General features: G+C 50.6%; 1 protein-coding gene across 5 annotated transcripts in view; it reads left to right on the top strand.

Annotated features, from left to right (window-relative positions):
* Positions 1-20493, top strand: part of plekhg4 (pleckstrin homology domain containing, family G (with RhoGef domain) member 4) — a 371163-nt gene that overhangs the window by 335776 nt on the left and 14894 nt on the right. For all 5 annotated transcript variants that reach the window (XM_072518380.1, XM_072518379.1, XM_072518378.1 and 2 more), the window contains 4 exons: positions 299-476; positions 1436-1552; positions 2127-2396; positions 8692-8918. In XM_072518380.1, the coding sequence (XP_072374481.1) occupies positions 299-476; positions 1436-1552; positions 2127-2396; positions 8692-8918 (792 nt within the window). The remainder of the gene's footprint in view (positions 1-298; positions 477-1435; positions 1553-2126; positions 2397-8691; positions 8919-20493) is intronic.

Here is a 20493-nt window from a genome sequence, read left to right as displayed (position 1 = left end):
GAGCTAGTAATCAGTAAGCTACACAACAGCAAAGTCCTGATTCCTATGATTTTTAATGGGAATTGGAAACCTTTCCTGTGATTGTATTCTCTTTTTAGGATACTGTTGAATGCAGATTATCAACAACAGGAAGACTTCAGTGTGAAATGCAATTAAAACTACTATAGCATAATAGTATACCAAAGAATACAATTGATTAATAAGGAAAGATGTATCATTGTCAACAATTTTGAGTTTTTATGTAAATTGAATATCAGTATTTCAGTGAATTTGTTTAATGTGCTTTTCCTGTTCGTAGACAGCAGATATCGGCTTGACAGAAACTAGTGGTGAAAGTGGCATACGTTTTGAAATCTGGTTTCGCCGTAGGAAATCCAATGACACATTTGTTCTTCAGGCAAGTTCGCTAGAAGTAAAACAGGCCTGGACAAAAGATATATCAAGTATCTTATGGCAGCAAGCAACAAGAAATAAAGGTAGTAAACGTGAAAAAATTTGTCATTTTGAGGGTTATTATTACAGCTGAGAGTTGTGCTGATGTATGTTTCTGTTTTGCCTATATAATAACATCAACAACCTCGGCTTACATTTATGCAGAAACCTTTAACATGCATCTCAAGACAGTCTTGGAGGAAAAATAATAAGTAAATATCAAAATACTGCAGATGCTGAAAATCTGAAATAAAAGTAAAATGCACATTTCTAACAGCAAGGTGATCCATCTGTCATATAGGTTAAGGACAAATGGGATGCTCCTTAACCATGTCTAAAGCAAATATTGGGTTCTTTGCATATGTAAATAAGGGACCTAATACCTGTTTTAGGTTCCTGTTGCAAAATTAGTTTGTGAAGGGAAAACAAACCCTGAAGATGGGCTATGAGAAGGAAAAAGGTACTCTGCATGATCACCATCCTGATAGCTGCCAAGCCGAGCTGCAATCTCCAATGTCACCATCTCCTCCAATCATTTCCTCCCAGGCACAAAGCCCCAATGTCTCCCTTCCCAACCTCCACTGTTTCCCCTAAATCCTAATACTATCACTTACATCCAGCATTTTCACACAGTGCCATCTTTAGTATAATGAGATTTGATGTTGGACATCAAGAGCTCCCTTGATCTCACCATGGGGTAGTGACTATAAATGGCACTCCCAAATTTGTACCACAGAGAATCTAGAGGTGACAGAAATGTGGTTTCAGCAGCACTGGGGATGAGATAGGGGCAGAGATGTTGTAATGGTGGTGAAGTAGAATTTTGTGAGAAATGAAACCATCTGTGGGTCAGACAGAAGACCGGTTTTGAATAATTGACAGCCTAAAGCTGGGGAGGGAGGTGGTTGGAGTCAGTTGTTTTACATTGGATATGTTGAGTTTAATGAATATTTTAAATTAGTTTACTTCATATCTAATATTTCATAATGATCATCTATTTCAGAGGTACGAATGCAGGAAATGGTGTCAATGGGAATTGGTAACAAACCATTCTTGGACATCAAACCAAGTGAGGCTGCAATCAATGATCGAGCCATTGATTATATTATGAAGGGTAGAGGTAAGTTCTTTAAATTAGTTTAGTGATAGATAAGGAAACAGCTTGCATATACTAGATTGAACCTTTTCCTACCTTTTATGAAAATTTAAATCAACTCAATAAAGATGCACTGTCTCACTAAATGAGAAATATGTTTGAAGTGGTGATTGGGCAACAATGCATTTCTTTGTCAGAATAAAATTGAATCAGAATCTTTATGACATGTTACTAAAAGTTGTATGTGATGTACGCTTTTTACCTGTTTGTACATTTTGGTATTGATAACTCTGAACAAGTTTCCATCCACATATCATATTTATCCAATTTGTTCAAATGAAATTCGGGGCGATAAGTTCTAGTCCCATCTGCCGCAGGAATAGCCCAGTCTCAAGCTGGGCTGCCAAATTTCCTGCTGTGGCAGGTCCTGCCATATCAGGGCTGGAAAATTATAGCCTCGGACTTCAGTAAAGGTTTCAAACTAAGTGTCTTATTTTTTACCCTGTAAATTATTATTTAAACATTTAAATTTAAACACTTATTTTCATTGGTATTTGCCGATTCTTCATACGTTTGAGAAACTTGCATTTCCTTACAGGAGCACGAACCAGAGCTTCAATTGCAGTGTCCTTGTTTGACCACACAAATCCATTTAAAAGGACACTGAATATTTCAAACAATGGCAGTCCTTCAGCTGGTGGCCCATCCTCATCTTCGCTGTTAGGGCCACTGAACCTCCATATGTACACTAATCAGACATTGCTCTCAGGAGTGAACACTGTGTTGGCTAATGATCGACCATTTAATGTCAACATTTGCATTGAGGAAGATGAACTGGAACATGAAACAAGCAGCCAACCCTCTATGAGTAAGTGTTACATCTCTAATCAACTAAAAGTCCTGACACACTTCTGATATTACTCTTATGACTTCAATGGAGAATAAAATTGGGACATAAAAGCAACTTTTGAGTATTACTGAAAAAAGTTCATGCTGTTGAAGCGTTTCATCTTGCACTCATTAGGAAAGACATAATGCCAAATTTCAAAGTGAATTACAATTTATACTTGATACGCAATCAATACGCTTGAGTCCACGTGGAGTCATATCGATTCAGCTTTAATCAGATAGAACTGTACCCAGCAGCGAAGTTACAGAAGTGAAGGCTGCTGGGACGGCATTGGTTCTTAGCCCCACCCTGAGAAGCGGGGTATATGTACATTGCCCAATGGTAGACCCCGTGGTCTAGCCAATGGTTATTCCTCTCTCTGGTACCGCAATACCTGGTATTACCACATTCACCCCCTGTTAAAAAAAGAGTCAGCGGGGTGATGGCCAGTATTACTGTCGCCTTTTCATGGTAGGACCAGGTATTGCAGGTACCATGCTATCGAGGGTTGCAGAGAAAGTTCTTGCGTTGTTAATTTTCCTCATGGTGCTGCAATCAGACGATCGGGCGGCCTGGTCGTCCTATTGGAGCGTCTAAGTGTCGGCGGCGATCCTGGTGAGGGCCCCGGCAATAATAACTCCGGGAATGTGGTGTCTTCCTCCCAGGCAGTTTCGTCACCCCTAGGCGGCGCTGTAAGGTCGAAAGGTGGGTAGAAGGGAGGGGTGCCTGTAGGGGGCGTCGGTGCCTGCTCGGCTCTGGGTCGGGGTTCTGGCGGCAGTACCGACCCTCCGGTCAGGTACAGAGGGGTGGGGGGGGTGGCAGTGGCCCGGGCACGTGTGGTGCTCCGGCGGGCGCCAGGTCCCGGAGGGAGACCGTATCTTGGCGTCTGTTGGGGAACGCTACGTAGGCGTACTGGGGGTTGGCATGCAGCAGGTGGACCCTTTCAACCAGCGGGTCCGACTTGTGCGCCCTCGCATGTTTCCGCAGCAGGACGGGTCCGGGTGTTGCTAGCCAGGTTGGGAGCGAGGTCCCAGAGGAGGATTTCCTGGGGAAAACAAGGAGACGTTCATGAGGTGTCTGGTTCGTGGTAGTACATAGCAGTGACCGAATGGAGTGCAGGGCCACTGGGAGGACTTCTTGCCAGCGGGAGACTGGGAGATTCCTGGACCGAAGGGCCAGCAGGACGGTCTTCCAGACCGTTCCGTTCTCCCTTTCTTACTGCCCGTTTCCCCGGGAGTTGTAGCTGGTCGTCCTGCTCGAGGCGATGCCTTTGCTAAGCAGGAACTGGCGCAGCTTGTCGCTCATAAAGGAGGCCCCCCTATCACTGTGGATGTATGCAGGGAAACCGAACAGTGTAAAAATAGTTTGGAGTGCCTTGATGACGGTGGTTGTGGTCATGTCCGGGCAGGGGATGGCGAATGGGAACCGGGAGTGCTCATCAATCACGTTCAGGAAGTGCGTGTTGCGGTCGGTGGAGGGGAGGGGGCCTTTGAAGTCCATGCTGAGGCGTTCAAAGGGACGGGAAGCCTTTATCAGGTGCGCCCTCTCTGGTCGGTAGAAGTGCGGTTTGCACTCCGCGCAGATTTGGCAGTCCCTGGTGACAGTCCTGACCTCCTCGATGGAGTAAGGCAGGTTCCGGGACTTAACAAAATGGAAGAACCGGGTAACTCCCGGGTGGCAGAGGTCCTCGTGGAGGGCTCGGAGGCGGTCTACTTGTGCGGTGGCACAAGTGCCGCGGGATAGGGCATCAGGAGGCTCGTTCAGCTTCCCGGGACGATACAAGATCTCGTAATTGAAGGTGGAGAGTTCGATCCTCCACCGCAAGATCTTGTCGTTCTTAATCTTGCCCCGCTGTGCATTATCGAACATGAAGGCCACCGACCGTTGGTCCGTGAGGAGAGTGAATCTCCTGCCGGCCAGGTAATGCCTCCAGTGCCGCACAGCTTCCACTATGGCCTGGGCCTCCTTTTCGACCGAGAAGTGGCGAATTTCGGAGGCATGGAGAGTGCGGGAGAAGAAAGCCACGGGCCTGCCTGCTTGGTTGAGGGTGGCGGCCAGAGCTACGTCAGACACGTCGCTCTTGACCTGGAAGGGGAGGGACTCGTCGATGGCGCGCATCGTGGCTTTTGCGATGTCCGCTTTGATGCGGCAGAAGGCATGGCGGGCCTCCGTCGACAGGGGGAAGGTCGTTGGATTAGATATGGGGTCGAGCCTTGTCGGCGTAATTAGGGACCCATTGTGCATAGTAGCTAAAGAAGCCGAGGCAGCGCTTTAGGGCCTTGGGGCAGTGAGGGAGGGGGAACTCCATAAGGGGGAGCATGCGTTCGGGGTCGGGGCCTATGACTCCATTTCGCACTACGTAGCCTAGGATGGCTAGACGGTCGGTGCTAAACACGCACTTCTCCTTATTGTAGGTCAGATTCAGGAGGTGCGCGGTCTGGAGAAATTTACGGAGGTTGGTGTTGTGGTCCTGCTGGTCATGGCCGCAGATGGTGACGTTGTCAAGATACGGGAACGTTGCGTGTAAGCCGTACCGGTCAACCATTCAGTCCATCTCACGCTGGAAGACCGAGACCCCGTTTGTGACACCAAAGGGAACCCTTAAAAAGTTGTAGAGCCGCCCATCTGCTTCGAAGGCAGTGTACTGGCGGTCGCTATTACGGAGGGTTACTGGTGGTAGGCAGACTTGAGATCCACCGTGGAGAAGACCTTGTATTGCGCGATCCTGTTTACCAGGTCGGCAATACGGGGGAGGGGGTACGCGTCCAGTTGCGTAAACCGGTTGATGGTCTGGCTATAGTCGATGACCATCTTATGCTTCCCCCCGGTCTCAACCACCACTACTTGAGCCCTCCAGGGGCTGTTGCTCGCTTCGATGACCCCTTCCTTCAGCAGCCTCTGGACCTCGGACCTGATGAAGGTCCGGTCCTGGGTGCTGTACCGTCTGCTCCTGGTGGCGACGGGTTTGCAATCTGGGGTGAGGTTCGCAAACAGGGAAGGCGGGTCGACCTTAAGGGTCGCGAGGCCGCAAACCGTAAAGGGGGGGTATAGGGCCGCCGAATTAAAAAGTAAGGTTTTTTAGGAGGCACTGGAAATCCAGTCCCAGAAGGGTGGCTGCGCAGAGGTGCGGCAGCACGTATAGGTGGAAATTGCGGAATTTCTGCCTTGGACGGTGAGGTTCGCGAGGCAGAACTCTTTTATCTGCACCGCCTGTGACCCAGAGGCCAGGGAGATCCTTTGTTGGGTGGGGTAGGTGACCAGAGAACAGCGCCTTACCGTGTCGGGGTGGACGAAACTCTCCGTGCTCCCGGAGTCGATGAGGCATGACGTCACGTGGCCGTTGATGCCGATCGTCGTGGTGGCCTTTGCTAGTGTTCGGGGCCGACTCTGGTCCAGGGTGACGGAGGCCAGCTGCCGCAAGGAGTGAAGATCGGGCAGCGCATTGTCAGCCGTGTTGGGGGCTTGAGGTCCCATCCAAGTTGGCGCCGTCCATGGAGCGCACATGGAGTCCGGGGACTCCGAGGAAGGCGGCGGAGAGAAACAAAATGGCGGCGGGGAGGGACAAAATGGCGGCGCACTCTGCTCCCACGAGGCGGAGGCCAGCTGCAACAAAGGGTTTTGGTCGGGCAGCGCGAAGCCAGCCGTGCTAGGGGCTTGAGGCCCCATCCAAGATGGAGCCGGCCTTGGATCGCACGTGGAGTCCCGGGACTCAGAAGATGGCGGCGGGGAGGAGCAAACTGGCGGCGCACGCTGCTCCAGCGTGGCGGAGGCCAGCTGCAACACAGGGTTTTGGTCGGGTGGCACGTAGCCAACCGCGTGGGGGCTTGGGGCCCCATCCAAGATGGCGGCAGCCATGGATCGCACGTGGAGTCCGGGGACTCGGAAGATGGCGGCGGGGAGGAGCAACCTGGCGGCGCACGCTGCTCCAGCGTGGCGGAGGCCAGCTGCAACAAAAGGTTTTGGTCGGGCGGCGCGTAGCCAGCCGCGCTGGGGGCTTGAGGCCCCATCCAAGTTGGGGCCGGCCAGGGATCGCCCATGGAGTTCGGGGACGGAGACCCCGACGATTGGACCGGCGATGGACAGAATGGCTGTGCGTACTCCTCCAGCATGGTTGCCGGAGGGGGAAAGAATGGCTGTGGCTGCGACGCTGCCTGGCGGGGCAAAGGCTGCGGTGCGCGTTGGGCCGGCAGGGCTGGGAAGAGGGAGTGCGTCGGTGGGCCTGGGACGGTCGGGACGCGGAAGAATGGCTGTGGTTGCGCAGCGGACGGCTGGAGGAATGGCTGAGGGTAGTCGTTGGATACCGCGTTCACCGCGCGGGCGAGGCAGACCGCGGCATAGTGGCCTTTCTTGCCGCACCCTTTGCAGGTGACGGTGCGGGCCGGACAGCGCGCGCGCGGGTGATTCGCCTGGCCGCAGAAGAAGCAGCGTTGGCCGGCGGCTGTAGCGGGGCGCCTTGCCGCGCAGGCCTGCGGAGTTAGCGGGTTAGGCGGGTAAGTCTGGGGGGCTGCCGCGGTGGGGTGCCACGCAGCCCAGGGGGGGCGGGGGGCGTACGCAAGGGCGTTTTTGTACGCCACGTCCATGGACCCTGCCAGCGCCCGGGCCTCGGTGAGGCCCAGCGTCTTCATTTCAAGCAGCCTTCGGCGAATGTCTGGGAGATCATACCTGCCACAAAAGCGTCTCGAATTAAAAGTTCGGAGTGCTCGTTCACCGTCACCGCTGGGCAGCCGCAGTTTTGGCCCAGCACGATCAGTGCCCTGTAGAAATCTTCTAGCGTCTCATCTGGGCTCTGCCGTCTCGTTGCCAGCAGGTGACGGGCGTAGACCTGATTAAGTGGACGAATGTAGTGTCCTTCCCGCAGTTCCATGGCTTTATCATAGTTCGCCACCCCTTCGATCAGGGGGTAGATCGCCGGGCTGACCCGTGAGCATAGGAGGTGTATTTTCTGCCTTTCCGTGGGGGTGTCGGCAGCCGTCTCGAGGTAGCTCTGGAAGCATGCCAGCCAATGCTTAAAAATCTCGGTAGAATTTTCTGCGTGCGGGCTGAGCTGAAGGCACGTCGGCTTGATGCGGAGATCCATCCTTCAGAAGAACTTATCTGATTAAATTGATACGCAATCAATACGCTTGAGTCCACGTGGAGTCATATCAATTCAGCTTTAATCAGATAGAACTGTACCCAGCAGCGAAGTTACAGAAGTGAAGGCTGCTGGGACGGCATTGGTTCTTATACCCCGCCTCTCAGGGCGGGGCTATGTACATTGCCCAATGGTAGACCCCGCGGTCTAGCCAATGGTTATTCCTCTCTCTGGTACCGCAATACCTGGTATTACCACACTACTGCATGAGAAAAGAGTGATGATTGGGTGACAAGTTAACTGATTGATCGAGGTGTTGCATGTAGAATGCATCAGGGAAATCTTGTCGCCCATGGTGTTGCTTCATTCAAAAAAGATGCAATGCCTGGATATGTTCTTTTTAATTGCAGAGGGCAGATTCCTGGATATGAATACACATAGCTTACGGAAAGTGTAATTGAGCCACCTTGCCAACCTGACTGATAATCTAACAATGATAAACCAGTCCCATCACTGATCTCACAATAGGATGGTGCCTGTAATTGGTGCTCCCAAATTTCTACCAAATAGCCCAATAACTCTCACTGATTGCATCCAATCCTGTCAGTTTCCTCTCTGGCAGAATAAGGTCAAATTGGCCCATTTTGCAGAGTGTAAAATGAATGTTCCATCTAATCCAGTGGGTTTCCCACCCCTTGGTTAGGTCAAAATTGCCCCCCACTGTCTACATTAAAAAATTGGTTCAAATGAATGATGCCGTTGTGCCTAATCTAAAGTGCAGCCAGTACATAATTGAAGAAGCACCAACATTAATTATTTTGAGTTTTTTGGATGAAACTCCTGTTATTTTCACACAAAATATCAGCCTTGAATGTGTGCATGAACAACCTTCCTATACATGTGTCACTCAAATTGTGCAATATGAGAGTTGTGCCATTAGGATATTTTATCGTTTGAGGAAGGTTTTAGCTTCTGTTTAACGTACTGCTGAGACCAGTCACCCACGTGTGGAGAATTGAGGGTGCACACAGATCCTGCAACTTGTCATGGCTTTTCAGTATGTTGTCTGGTTAAATTGTCTATTTAAAGTGACTATTAACATTCCCAATTAAAAGCTTATCCTGCAGATGTTCCAGAAAAGTATTCTTCATGGTCTATTATTTGAGATTTTGACTTAATATTCTTCTTTTTCTCATCCAGCAACTGAAAGTTCAGAGTCTTCTTTCCACTGTATGTCTGGCAGTGGCTCTAGTGGGTCTGATAGTGGCTGTGTCTCCAGTCTCCTTCCTGAAAACCTATCTGAAGAGACAGGATCTCCATCCGATATATCCGCCTCGTATTCTTTCCCAGGATCAAAGCACAGTTTGAGCACCACCTCTCCACTGGAAGATAAGCCTCGATTCTCCAACAGCCAGTATATTTCAGCGGTATGTATCCTATGTATGATTATCTTCATTTTATACATGCAGGTGCCATCTTGTAATTAAGCAAATGCATCAATTTTTCAAGTTTTAGACACCTGCTACAAATTATGTAGACAAAACATACAATGGGTAAAATAAAAACATAAAATGCTTCAAATACTCAGCATTTGTGAAGAGAGACCAGATTTAAGGTTTCAGGTTAGTGATCTTGCATCAAAATTTGAAGAAGTTAAAGATTAAACAGTTTATGTGCAATGCAGTTAGGGCAAAGGAGAAGGGAATGGAAGGAATATTAGAAAGGAAGGTCTGTAAGATGGAGGGCAGGAAAGGTTAAATGAACAGAAGAGTTGATGGTGTAAGACAAAAGGTGGTGATTATGTAAAGAAGTAGAATATGGGTCTAGACAGGTTATAACTGACAATAGCAAAACCATCATCTGCGATCCGAGAAAAAGGAGCAGTGATTGTGATCTAAAGTTAGTGAAATGAGTGAGTGCAGATGGTTGGTCAGAAGATGAGATGCTGTTCCAATGATCCAATGAAGTTAAAGGAACAGTGTAAGAGGCAGAAGTGACCGGAGGTTCAGGGTTACGCTATGTGGACTGAACAGAGCTGTCCAAAATAGAGGTTCTCAATTAATACTTTGTATCAATCTTCACAATAGAGATAATGCAGACATTGTTGTTAGAGGAGTGTGACATATTGATGAATAAACTTAATGAGGGTAGGAAATATTAAGGGATCTGGAAGTAAGTAAATCATCAGACCTGGATGAAATGTATCCCATGCTTCCAAGAAAGGGAGGAAATAACAGACAGAGGCTTTGAATGTCAGACATAGTGCTGGAGGACTGCTGTCATTGTGCTATTGTTTGAAAGGGGGGAAAGGGATAAACTAAGTAACTCTGAGCCAGTCAGCAGGTTATTGGATAAAACTTAGACGACAGTATTAATCACCATTTAGAAAGGCACAAATTAATCAGGACAGTCCGCATGAATTTATGAAGGAAAAGTCATGTCTGTCTAACATTATTGAATTTACTGAGGAGGTAACAAAGAGGGTTGAAGACAGTAGTACATTTTTGATATAGTCTATATGGATTTCAGCAAGGCTTTTGACAAGGTCCCACATGACAGACTGGTCAGAAAAGTAAAAGCCTGTGGGATCGAAGGAAAAATGGCGAGTTGTATTCAAAATTGGCTCAGAGGCAGGAACAAAGGATAATGGTTAATAATGTTTTATTGACTGGAAGGCTGATCCAGTGACGTTCCAGTGTGCTCAGTACTAGGTCCCATACTTTTCAAGGTCTATCTTAAGTTTACACTTAAATGTAGAGGACAAGATCAAGACAGTACTGTAATGTTCTTTGATTGGGCTGATGTTAAATTTTAATATTGTAGTGTGAACAAAGAACATTAGACTTTGTCTTATAAACAAACTTATTTATTACTAATACTATACTAACAAATTACTAAAATATCTAAGATTAGCACAGTTGGAAATAATGGTCCAACACTAACTTACACTAAGATACTACAGACCTACCCTAATATGCGACTGCTGCAAATGCCTTGTCCTGGAACACATGGGGCTGGATTCTCCGTTTTTGGGACTAATACGCCAGAAAAACGGTCGTCAAAAGGCCACAGATTCACAGCCTTGCAGGGGGCAGACAGTTGTCCTGGAGCTCGAAGCTCCAGCTGCTGATATGGCCCCCTGCACTTCCAGGTCAGAGCCTGCATACAGTGGCGCCTCCAGCGGCCGCGCCGTGCTCCATGGAGGACTCAGCCCCGCGGACCTGGACCGTGGAAATAGTGCTCGTCTGACCGCCCGCACAAAAAACTCCCAGTCCTGAATGAAATCCCACCTGCCCTCCAATCTGCCCTCCCCTGACTGTGGCAGCCCCAGACTGAGTCTGCAGCCGCCACACGGGTAGCAGGAATGGTGGGACCATGAGTGGTCCACGGCATCAGGTATTCGGCCGGTCGGGGCGGGCCTCGGGCAATGGCCTGAGGCGGTGGATAATCGGCGCGGCATACTCCCCGAGTGCACCGCTTTTAGGGGGATGGAGAATCACGGCGCCAGTCCCGATTTCGTGCGGGAAACTGGATTCTCCGCCACCAAACCCGATTTCAGCGTCTGGTTGTGGAGAATCCAGACCATGGTGTGTCTGGGTTACGTGTCTCTCTACTCACACCACCTGGTGGTTGGATGCTGGAACTACAACAGTTATCCATGTATTATTATTTACATACAGATGGCAATCTACTTATCATCACATTCCCCTTTCTTTGGAAATATTTTTCTTTTTAGATAAATTTGTAGTTTTAAAGTATTTACATTTTTACTAGCAGTGTTGAATATAACTCTGTATACGTTCAAATAATCAGGCTGGTGATATTCATAAATTAAGTCCATCAGGTTGTCTTCGAACCCTGTTCCATCGCTCTGGAAAATATCCGATGCAAAGATGATGCCAAACGGCATTCTTCAAAAACCCAACATACAAACTTGTGCGGTCCTTGTCCATTCTCAGCTGCCAGAATCCCCTGGAAGCATCAAGTTTGCTTAAAAACTCTTGCAATTTTAATTTCACAGGTAATCTCTCTTTTGGGGATCTGGTAGTGTTCTCGTTTAATGTTTTTGTTCAGATCCTTGGGATCTATGCAAATGCGCAACTCCTTGATCTGCTTCTTCACGTACACCATCGAGCTAACCCAGTCGGTTGGCTCTTCCACTTTCTCTGATGCCTAACCTCTGCATCTTATCAAGCTCGGTCTTGGGGCATTCTCAAAGTGGCGCAGGCACTGTTCTAGGCGGGTGAATTACTAGACGAATATCATCCTTGCGCTGGATTTTGTATTGGAATTACAACATTCCAATTCCCTGGAATACTTGGGAAAATCTACTTATTATTTGCTCAATGGCAGCACAGTGTGGTTGTTACACCGTGCTGTAGACACGCTTCACCGGTTGTAACTGCTCACAGGTATCTGCGCTCCTCCGGTACAAATATAACTATTTTCTTGATGATTGAACTATTATGAACTTGATTAAATATTTCTTCCTCTTAACTTCCACCTGTAGGTTACAAGCACCTAGAGCCGTAATATTTTTCCCATTATAGTCGTTCAGGACGCAATCTGTGTTTTGGATATTCGGTTTTATTTTTAACTTCATCAAATCAGCTTTGTTAATTAAGTTTGCGTGAACTTCGGTGTCTAACTTTACTTTTACAATGGTCTCGTTTATTTTGAGTGGTGTAGTCCACTCATCTGTTGTTTTAACCATCTGAATTTTTAAGTGTTCTTTGTTGTCCAGCATTTTCATTAATTATGTTCACCAAGACAAAACCTTCAAGCCAATTGGTTCGTCAATAATTTCCTGTTGCCTCTTCAAGGCTGCACTTTGTATAATTGATGAATCGCTAGTTTTTGTAGCCTTGGCTATTACATTTAAGCTCTTTGGTTGCTGTCTTCTTTCATTGAACAGGCATTGCTGCGCAAAGTGATTTTTTTTTCTGGCACATCTGGCACAGGTTTTGCCGAATGCAGGGCATTTTCTCAGACCGTGCGTTCTGCCACACCTCCGGTACAAAACAGCGTGCTCCGAATATTTTTTTAAATGGCCGCTGCTCAAACCACGTTTCTAATTTTGCTGCAACACAACAAAGATGGCGTCGGTCACACCCTTTTTTTCCCCCCCGCCACTTTCTCATGTCTGGATTTCAGTGATCTGTTTTTGTGCTATCTCACTGGCCTTGCAGATTTTCATGGCATCTGCTAATTTTAAATCACTTTCCCTCAGTAATCGCTTGTGAAATTTATCACATTGTAAACCGTATATGATTTGGTCTTTTATCAATGACTGATGGAGGTTTGCAGTATTGCGCTTTGAGCCGAAGATCCATGACAAAACAGTCAAATGTTTTGCCCGATTTTTGCAGTCTGGATTGGATTGGATTGGATTTGTTTATTGTCACGTGTACCGAGGTACAGTGAAAAGTATTTTTCTGCGAGCAGCTCAACAGATCATTGAGTACATGGAATGAAAAGGGAATAAAAGAAAATACTTAATAGGGCAACACAAGGTATTCAATGTAACTACATAAGCACCGGCATCGGATGAAGCACACAGGGGTGTAATGTTTTGGGTTTTTTAAAGAAATATTTGTATTCAAATTTTTACATATTTTCAATAAACCCCCCCCTTACAAAAAAAAAGAAAAACACAGAACACACAAATAAACATCTTACAACTACATCACGAATTCCCCCAATATACAAACCCCCCATTAAGCAATAATAAACACAGTAGAAAACACAAAGTACACCCCACCCCCCTCCTCTGGGTTGCTGCTGCTGCTGACCACCTCTTAACGCCCCGCTAGAAAGTCTAGGAATGATTGCCAGCGCCTGAAGAACCCTTGCACAGACCCTCTCAAGGCAAGTTTTACCCTCTCCAATTTAATGAACCCTGCCATGTCGCTGAACCAGGCTTCCACGCTCGGGGGCCTCGCATCCTTCCACTGTAGCAGAATCCTCTGCCGGCCTATCAGGGACGCAAGGGCTAGAATACCGGCCTCTTTTGCCTCCTGCACTCCCGGCTCATCCGATACCCCAAATAGTGCTAACCCCCAACTTGTCTTAACCTGGGTGTTCACCACCTTAGACATTGTCCTCGCAATACTCCTCCAGAACCCATCCAGCGCCGGGCACGCCCAGAACATATGGGTATGATTTGCTGGGCTCCCTGATCACCTCCCACACCTGTCTTCCACCCCAAAGAACCTGCTCAGCCTCGCCCGTCATATGCGTTCTGTGAAGAACCTTAAATTGTACCAGGCGAAGCCTGGCGCAAGAGGAGGAAGAATTAACCCTACCCAGGGCGTCCGCCCATGTACCCTCGTCTATCTCCTCCCCAAGCTCCTCCCATTTACCCTTTAGCTCCTCCACCGAAGTCGTCTCCTCCTCCTGCATCTCCTGGTAGATCGCCGAGACCCTGCCCTCTCCAACCCACACCCCCGAGAGCACTCTATCCTGGATCCTGAATGCTGGAAGCAGTGGGAACTCCCACCTGCCATCTTACAAACGCCCTTACTTGCATGTACCTGAAGGCATTTCCGGGGCGAAGCCCAAATTTTTCCTCCAGCGCCCCAAGCCTCGCAAACGTCTCATCTAAAAACAGGTCCCCCATCCTTCTAATTCCTGCCCTGTGCCAGCTCAGGAACCCTCCATCTATTCTCCCCAGGACAAACAGATGGTTCTCCCGGATCGGGGACCAAACCGAAGCCTCTACCTCACCCCTGTGGCGCCTCCACTGCCCCCAAATTTTCAAAGTCGCCGCCACCACCGGACTCATGGTGTACCTAGTCGGCGGGAGCTTCAGCGGTGCTGTCACCAGTGCTCCCAGACTCGTGCCCACACAGGACGCCATCTCCAGCCTCTTCCACGCCGCCCCCTCCCCTCCATTACCCACTTGTGCATATCATCGCCACGTTGGCAGCCCAGTATTACCCACACAGAGTAGGTAACGCTAATCCTCCTCTGTCCCTACTCCGCTCCAGAAACACCCTTCTCACCCTCGGGGTCTTTTCGCCCACACGAATTCCATGATGCTCCTACTGACCCGCTAAAAAAAGGCCTTGGGGATCAGGATGGGGAGGCACTGAAATATAAAAAGGAACCTCGGGAGCACCGTCATCTTCACCGACAGTACCCTACCCGCCAAGGAGAGTGGCAGCATATCCCACCTTTTAAACTCCTCCTCCATCTGCTCCACCAGCCTCGTCAAGTTGAGCTTGTGTAGGGCCCCTCAGCTCCTGGCCACCTGGATCCCCAGATACCGAAAACTCCTTTCCGCCCTCTTGAGTGGAAGCTCGTCTATCCCCCTTCCCTGGTCCCCTGGGTGTACCATGAAGAGCTCACTCTTCCCCACGTTGAGCTTATACCCGGAAAAGTCCCCAAACTCCCTGAGGATCCGCATCACCTCCGGCATCCCCCCCGCCACTGGGTCCGCCACATACAGTAACAGGTCATCGGCATACAACAAAACCCGGTGTTCCTCTCTTCCCCCCCCCCCCCCCAGACCAGCCCCCTCGTTCCTGGACTCCCTTAGAGCCATAGCCAAAGGCTCAATTGCCAATGCAAATAGCAAGGGGGATAGGGGGCACCACTGCCTCGTCCCCCGGTACAGCCAAAAGTATTCCGACCTCCTCCGATTCGTGGCCACAATCGCCACCAGGGCTTCGGAAAGTAGCCTAACCCGACTAATGAACCCCTCCCCGAACCGAAATCTCCTCAACACTTCCCAGAGGTACCCCCACTCCACCCTATCGAAGGCCTTCTCTGGGTCCATCGCTGCCACTATCTCTGCCTCCCCCTCCATTGTAGGCATCATGATTACGTTAAGGAGCCTCCGCACATTGGTATTCAGCTGCCTTCCCTTAACAAAACCCGTCTGGTCCTCGTGAATCACCCCCGGGACACAGTCCTCAATTATGGTAGCCAACACCTTCGCTAACAGCTTCGCGTCCACGTTGAGGAGAGAGATTGGCCTATACGACTCACACTGTAATGGGTCCTTGTCCCGCTTCAAGATCAGCGCCCTGGACATCGTCGGGGATAGGGCCCCCCCCTCCCTCGCCTCATTGAAAGTCCTCATTAATAGAGGGCCCAGCAGGTCCGGTAAAATTCCACCGGGAACCCATCTGGCCCCGGTGCCTTCCCCGCCTGCATAGTCCCCAGACCCTTAGTCAGCTCCTCCAGCCCTACCTCTGCCCTAAGCCTAGCTATCTGCTCCTCCTCCACCCTCTGGAACCTCAGTCGATCCAAAAATCGAAGCATCCTCCCCCCCTCCTCCGTCGGGGGCTCGCACCTATACAGCCCCTCATAAAAGTCTCTAAATACCCCATTTATTCCCACCGCACTCTGCACGTGTTCCCCCCCTTTATCCCTAACTCCCCCAATCTCCCTCGCTGCCTCCCGCTTCCGAAGCTGGTGTGCCAACATCCGGCTAGTCTCCTCCCCGTACTCATGCACCGCCCCTTGCGCTTTCCTCCACTGCACCTCTGCCTTCTTGGTGGTCAACAGGTCGAAACTCGGCCTGGAGGCTTCGTCACTCCTTGAGTAGTCCCTCCTCGGGGACCTCTGCATACCTCCTATCCACCCTTAAAATCTCCCCCACCAATCTCTCCCTCTCTCTCCTCTCCTTCTCCTTGTGGGCCCTAGTGGAGATTAGCTGTCCCCTAATCACCGCCTTCAGCGCCTCCCAGACCTCCCCCACCTGCACCTCCCCCATTATCGTTAGCCTCTAGATGGCTTTCAATACACCCCCGGATCCGCCCACTCACCTCCTAATCCGCCAGCAAGCCCACATCCAGGCGCCACAGCGGGCGCTGGTCCCTCTCCTCCCCCTAGCTCCAGCTCCACCCAATGCGGGGCATGGTCTGAGATGGCTATGGCCGAATACTCCGTGCCCTCCACCCTCGGAATTAGTGCCCTGCTCATAACGAAGAGGTCTATCCGGGAGTAGGCTTTATGGACGTGGGGAAAAAAAGAAAATTCCCTGGCCCACGGCCTGACAAACTTCCATGGGTCCACTCCTCCCATCTGGTCCATAAACCCCCTCAGCACCTTGGCCGCCGCCGGCCTCTTACCCATCCTGGACCTGGAGCGGTCCAATGCTGGATCCAATACCGTGTTGAAGTCACCCCCCCTATTATCAAGCTCTCTGCCTCCAGGTCCGAAATCCGGCCCAACATGCGCCGCATAAATCCAGCATTCGGGGCATATACATTCACTAATACCACCCGCACAGCTTACCACTCACCATCACATACCTACCTGCATTGTCTGCCACGATGTTCAGCGCCTCAAACGACACCCGCTTCCCCACCACAATCGCCACCCCTCGATTCTTTGCGCCCAACCCCGAGTGGAAAACCTGCCCTACCCATCCCTTTCTCAGACTAACCTGATCTGCCACCCTCAAATGCGTCTCCTGGAGCATAACCACATCTGCCTTCAGTAACTTCAGGTGCACGAACACAAGGGTCCACTTGACCGGCCCATTCGGGCCTCTCACATTCCAAGTTATCAGTCGGATCAGGGGCTTCTCACCCCCCCTCCCTCCCCCCTTGCTGATTAGCAATCCCCTTTTCTAGGCCAGCCACGTGCCCGCGTCTCCCGCACTCTCCATTCCCCCCAGCGGCAGACCCCCGCTCCAACTCTCCTCTCTAAGCTCCAGCTCACCTTTGGTCAATGTAGCAGCAACCCAGTCTCTCCCCCCCCCCCCCCCCCCCCCCCCCCCCAATCTAGGTCCCCCCATAGCACTCCCGTAAGTCAGCTGACCCCGGCCACTCCATCGACCCCCCACACCTCCTGTCCATCAGCGGGCGCTCCTCTCCAACACCGCCCCCCCCCCCCAGCCCTGCCCCCTTCCTTCCCTAGCGCGGAAAAAAGCCCGCGATTTCCATCAGACCGGCCCCGACCTCTCTGGCGTATCTCCCTTTTGCGGCCTAATCCCAGCTCCCCCACCTCTGGCCTCCCATCTTCCCTCCCCCCAACGGAGCCCTGTCCTTCCAACCACCGATGCCCACACTCTCTCAAAACCCCCCCTTCGAACCAATTCACCCTACCCCACCCAGCACCCAAGGAAACGATACAGAACAGAACATCCCCAAAGCACAGTAACCACAGTAGCCCCCCGCGACCTCCCCTCACAACCGACCCTCAGTCCGTGTCCAACTTTTCGGCCTGAATAAAAGGCCCACACCTCCTCCGGCGTCTCAAAGTAATGGTGCCGGTCCTTAAATGTGACCCACAGTCGCGCCGGCTGCAGCATCCCGAATTTCACCCCCTACCGATGCAGAACCGCCTTAGCCCGATTGTACCCGGCCCTCTTCTTGGCCACCTCCGCGCTCCAGTCCTGGTATATACGGACCTCTGCATTCTCCCACCTGCTGCTCCGCTCCTTTTTTGCCCATCTTAGGACACACTCCCTGTCCACCAAGCGGTGGAACCGCACCAATACCGCCCGCAGCGGCTCGTTAGACTTGGGCCTCCTCGCCAGGACTCGGTGTGCCCCTTCCAGCTCCAGGGGCCTCGGGAAGGCACCCGCGCCCATCAACGTGTTCAGCATCGTGACCACATATGCTCCAGCATCCGACCCGTCCACTCCCTCCGGGAGACCCAGAATCCGCAGATTCTTCATGTCCTCGAACTTCTCCTGCCATTTCTTATGCAGCGCCTCGTGCGCCTCCACCTTCACCGCCAGGCCCAATATCTCATCCTCATTCTCCGAGGCCTTCTGCCACACCTCCCGGATCGCCGCCCCTTGAGCCTTCTGGGTCTCGACCAGCTTGTCGATCGAAGCCTTCATCGGCTCCAGCAGCTCTGCTTTCAATTCCGTGAAGCAGCGCTTGAGAAACTCCTGCTGCTCTTGCGCCCACACTGCCTGGTCTCCACCCGCCGCCATCTTGGCTTTCCTCCCTCGCACTTTTCGCTGCACCAGAATTACTTTTTTCACCACTCCACTCCTGGTCCAATCCATACAGTGCTGGGGAAATCGTACTGTCACCTTCCCACACTGGGAACTGTCGAACAAATGCCGCTGGGGCCCCTCAAAAGAGCCCAAAAGTCAATTTCTGGCGGGAGCTGCCGAACGTGCGACTTAGCTCAGCACAACCGCAACCAGAAGTCTCGGGTGTAATGTTAATGAGGTCAGTCCATAAGAGGGTCATTTAGGAGTCTGGTAACCGCGGGGAAGAAGCCGTTTTTGAGTCTGTTCATGCGTGTTCTCAGACTTCTGTATCTCCTGCCCGATGGAAGAAGTTGGAAGAGTGAGTAAGCCGGGTGGGAGGCGTCTTTGATTATGCTGCCCGCTTTCCCCAGGCAGCGGGAGGTGTAGATGGAGTCAATGGATGGGAGGCAGGTATGTGTGATGGACAGGGCTGTGTTCACGACTCTCTGAAGTTTCTTGCGGTCCTGGGCCGAACAGTTGCCATACCAGGCTGTGATGCAGCCAGATAGGATGCTTTCTATGATGCATCTGTAAAAGTTGGTAAGAGTTAATGTGGACATGCCGAATTTCCTTAGTTTCCTGAGGAAGTATAGGTGCTGTTGTGCTTTCGTGGTGGTAGCGTCGACGTGGGTGGAACAGGTCAGATTTTTGGAGATGTGCACCCCTAGGAATTTGAAACTGCAAACCATCTCCACTTCGGCCCCTTTGATGCTGACAGGGGTGTGTACAGTACTTTGCTTCCTGAAGTCAATGACCAGCTCTTTAGTTTTGCTGGCATTGAGGGCGAGATTGTTGTCGCTGCACCACTCCACTAGGTTCTCAATCTCCCTCCTGTATTCTGACTCGTCGTTATTCGAGATCCGGCCCACTATTGTCGTATCATCAGCAAACTTGTAGATGGAGTTGGAACCAAATTTTGCCACGCAGTCGTGTGTGTACAGGCAGTAGAGTAGGGGGCTAAGTACGCAGCCTTGCAAGGCCCTGGTATTGAGGACAATTGTAGAGGAAATGTTGTTGTTCATTCTTACTGATTGTGGTCTGTGGGTCAGAAAGTCGAGGATCCAGTTGCAGAGTGGGGAGTCAAGTCTAAGGTTTTGGAGCTTTGATATGAGCTTGGCTGGGATTATGGTGTTGAAGGCGGAGCTGTAGTCAATAAATAGGAGTCTAATGTAGGAGTCCTTGTTGTCGAGATGCTCTAGGGATGAGTGTAGGGCCAGGGAAATGGCGTCTGCTGTGAACCGGTTGCGACGGTATGCGAATTGCAATGGATCAAGGCATTCTGGGAGTATGGAGCTGATGCGCTTCATGACCAACCTCTCGAAGCACTTCATTACGACTGAAGTCAGGGCCACCAGACAGTAGTCATTGAGGCACGTTGTCTGGTTCTTCTTTGGAACCGGTATGATGGTGGTCTTCTTGAAGCAGGTGGGGACCTCGGAGTGGAGTAGGGGCAGGTTAAAGATGTCCACGAACACCTCTGCCAGCTGGTCCGCGCAGGCTCTGAGTGCACGACCAGGGATCCCGTCCAGGCCCCTCACCTTCCGAGGGTTCACTTTCATGAAGGCCGATCTGACTTCGGAAGCTGTGATGGTGGGTATGGGTTAGTTATGGGCTGCTGGGGCACTCGACAGCGGATTGTTGGTTTCCTGCTCGAACCGAGCATTGAGTTCATTGGGGAGGGGTGCGCTGCTGCCAGAGATACTGCTCGACTTCGCTTTGTAGCCCGTTATGTTCTCATCCTGAAAATGTAGTGCTCGAATTTTTGAGGATAGCAATAGTTATCTAATTGCTCGATTATCTTTAAGTAGCTCTTCATGTCTTCCTCCGAAGCAAATTGAAAGGTATTCTACAAATCAATTGCTTGGGGACCGGCTACTGTCATTAGAAGCACTATCTCTCATCTAAATTTTCTTGGAGACCAAGAGCCTGCATGTAAAAAGTGAACTGTTGCTTGAAAGCACGCCAGTTTGCGTGTACATTACCAGTCGTGAGCAGTTGGTTGGGAGTCTTCAATGCTTCCATCTCGCTTCGACGATCCTGGTAGTACTTCGTTGTAC

This window comes from Scyliorhinus torazame, chromosome 10 (assembly GCF_047496885.1).
Source record: "Scyliorhinus torazame isolate Kashiwa2021f chromosome 10, sScyTor2.1, whole genome shotgun sequence".
NCBI classification, from domain to species: domain Eukaryota; kingdom Metazoa; phylum Chordata; class Chondrichthyes; order Carcharhiniformes; family Scyliorhinidae; genus Scyliorhinus; species Scyliorhinus torazame.
Note: the sequence above shows the minus strand (reverse complement) of the source record. Positions and strands in the feature narration are given on the sequence as shown.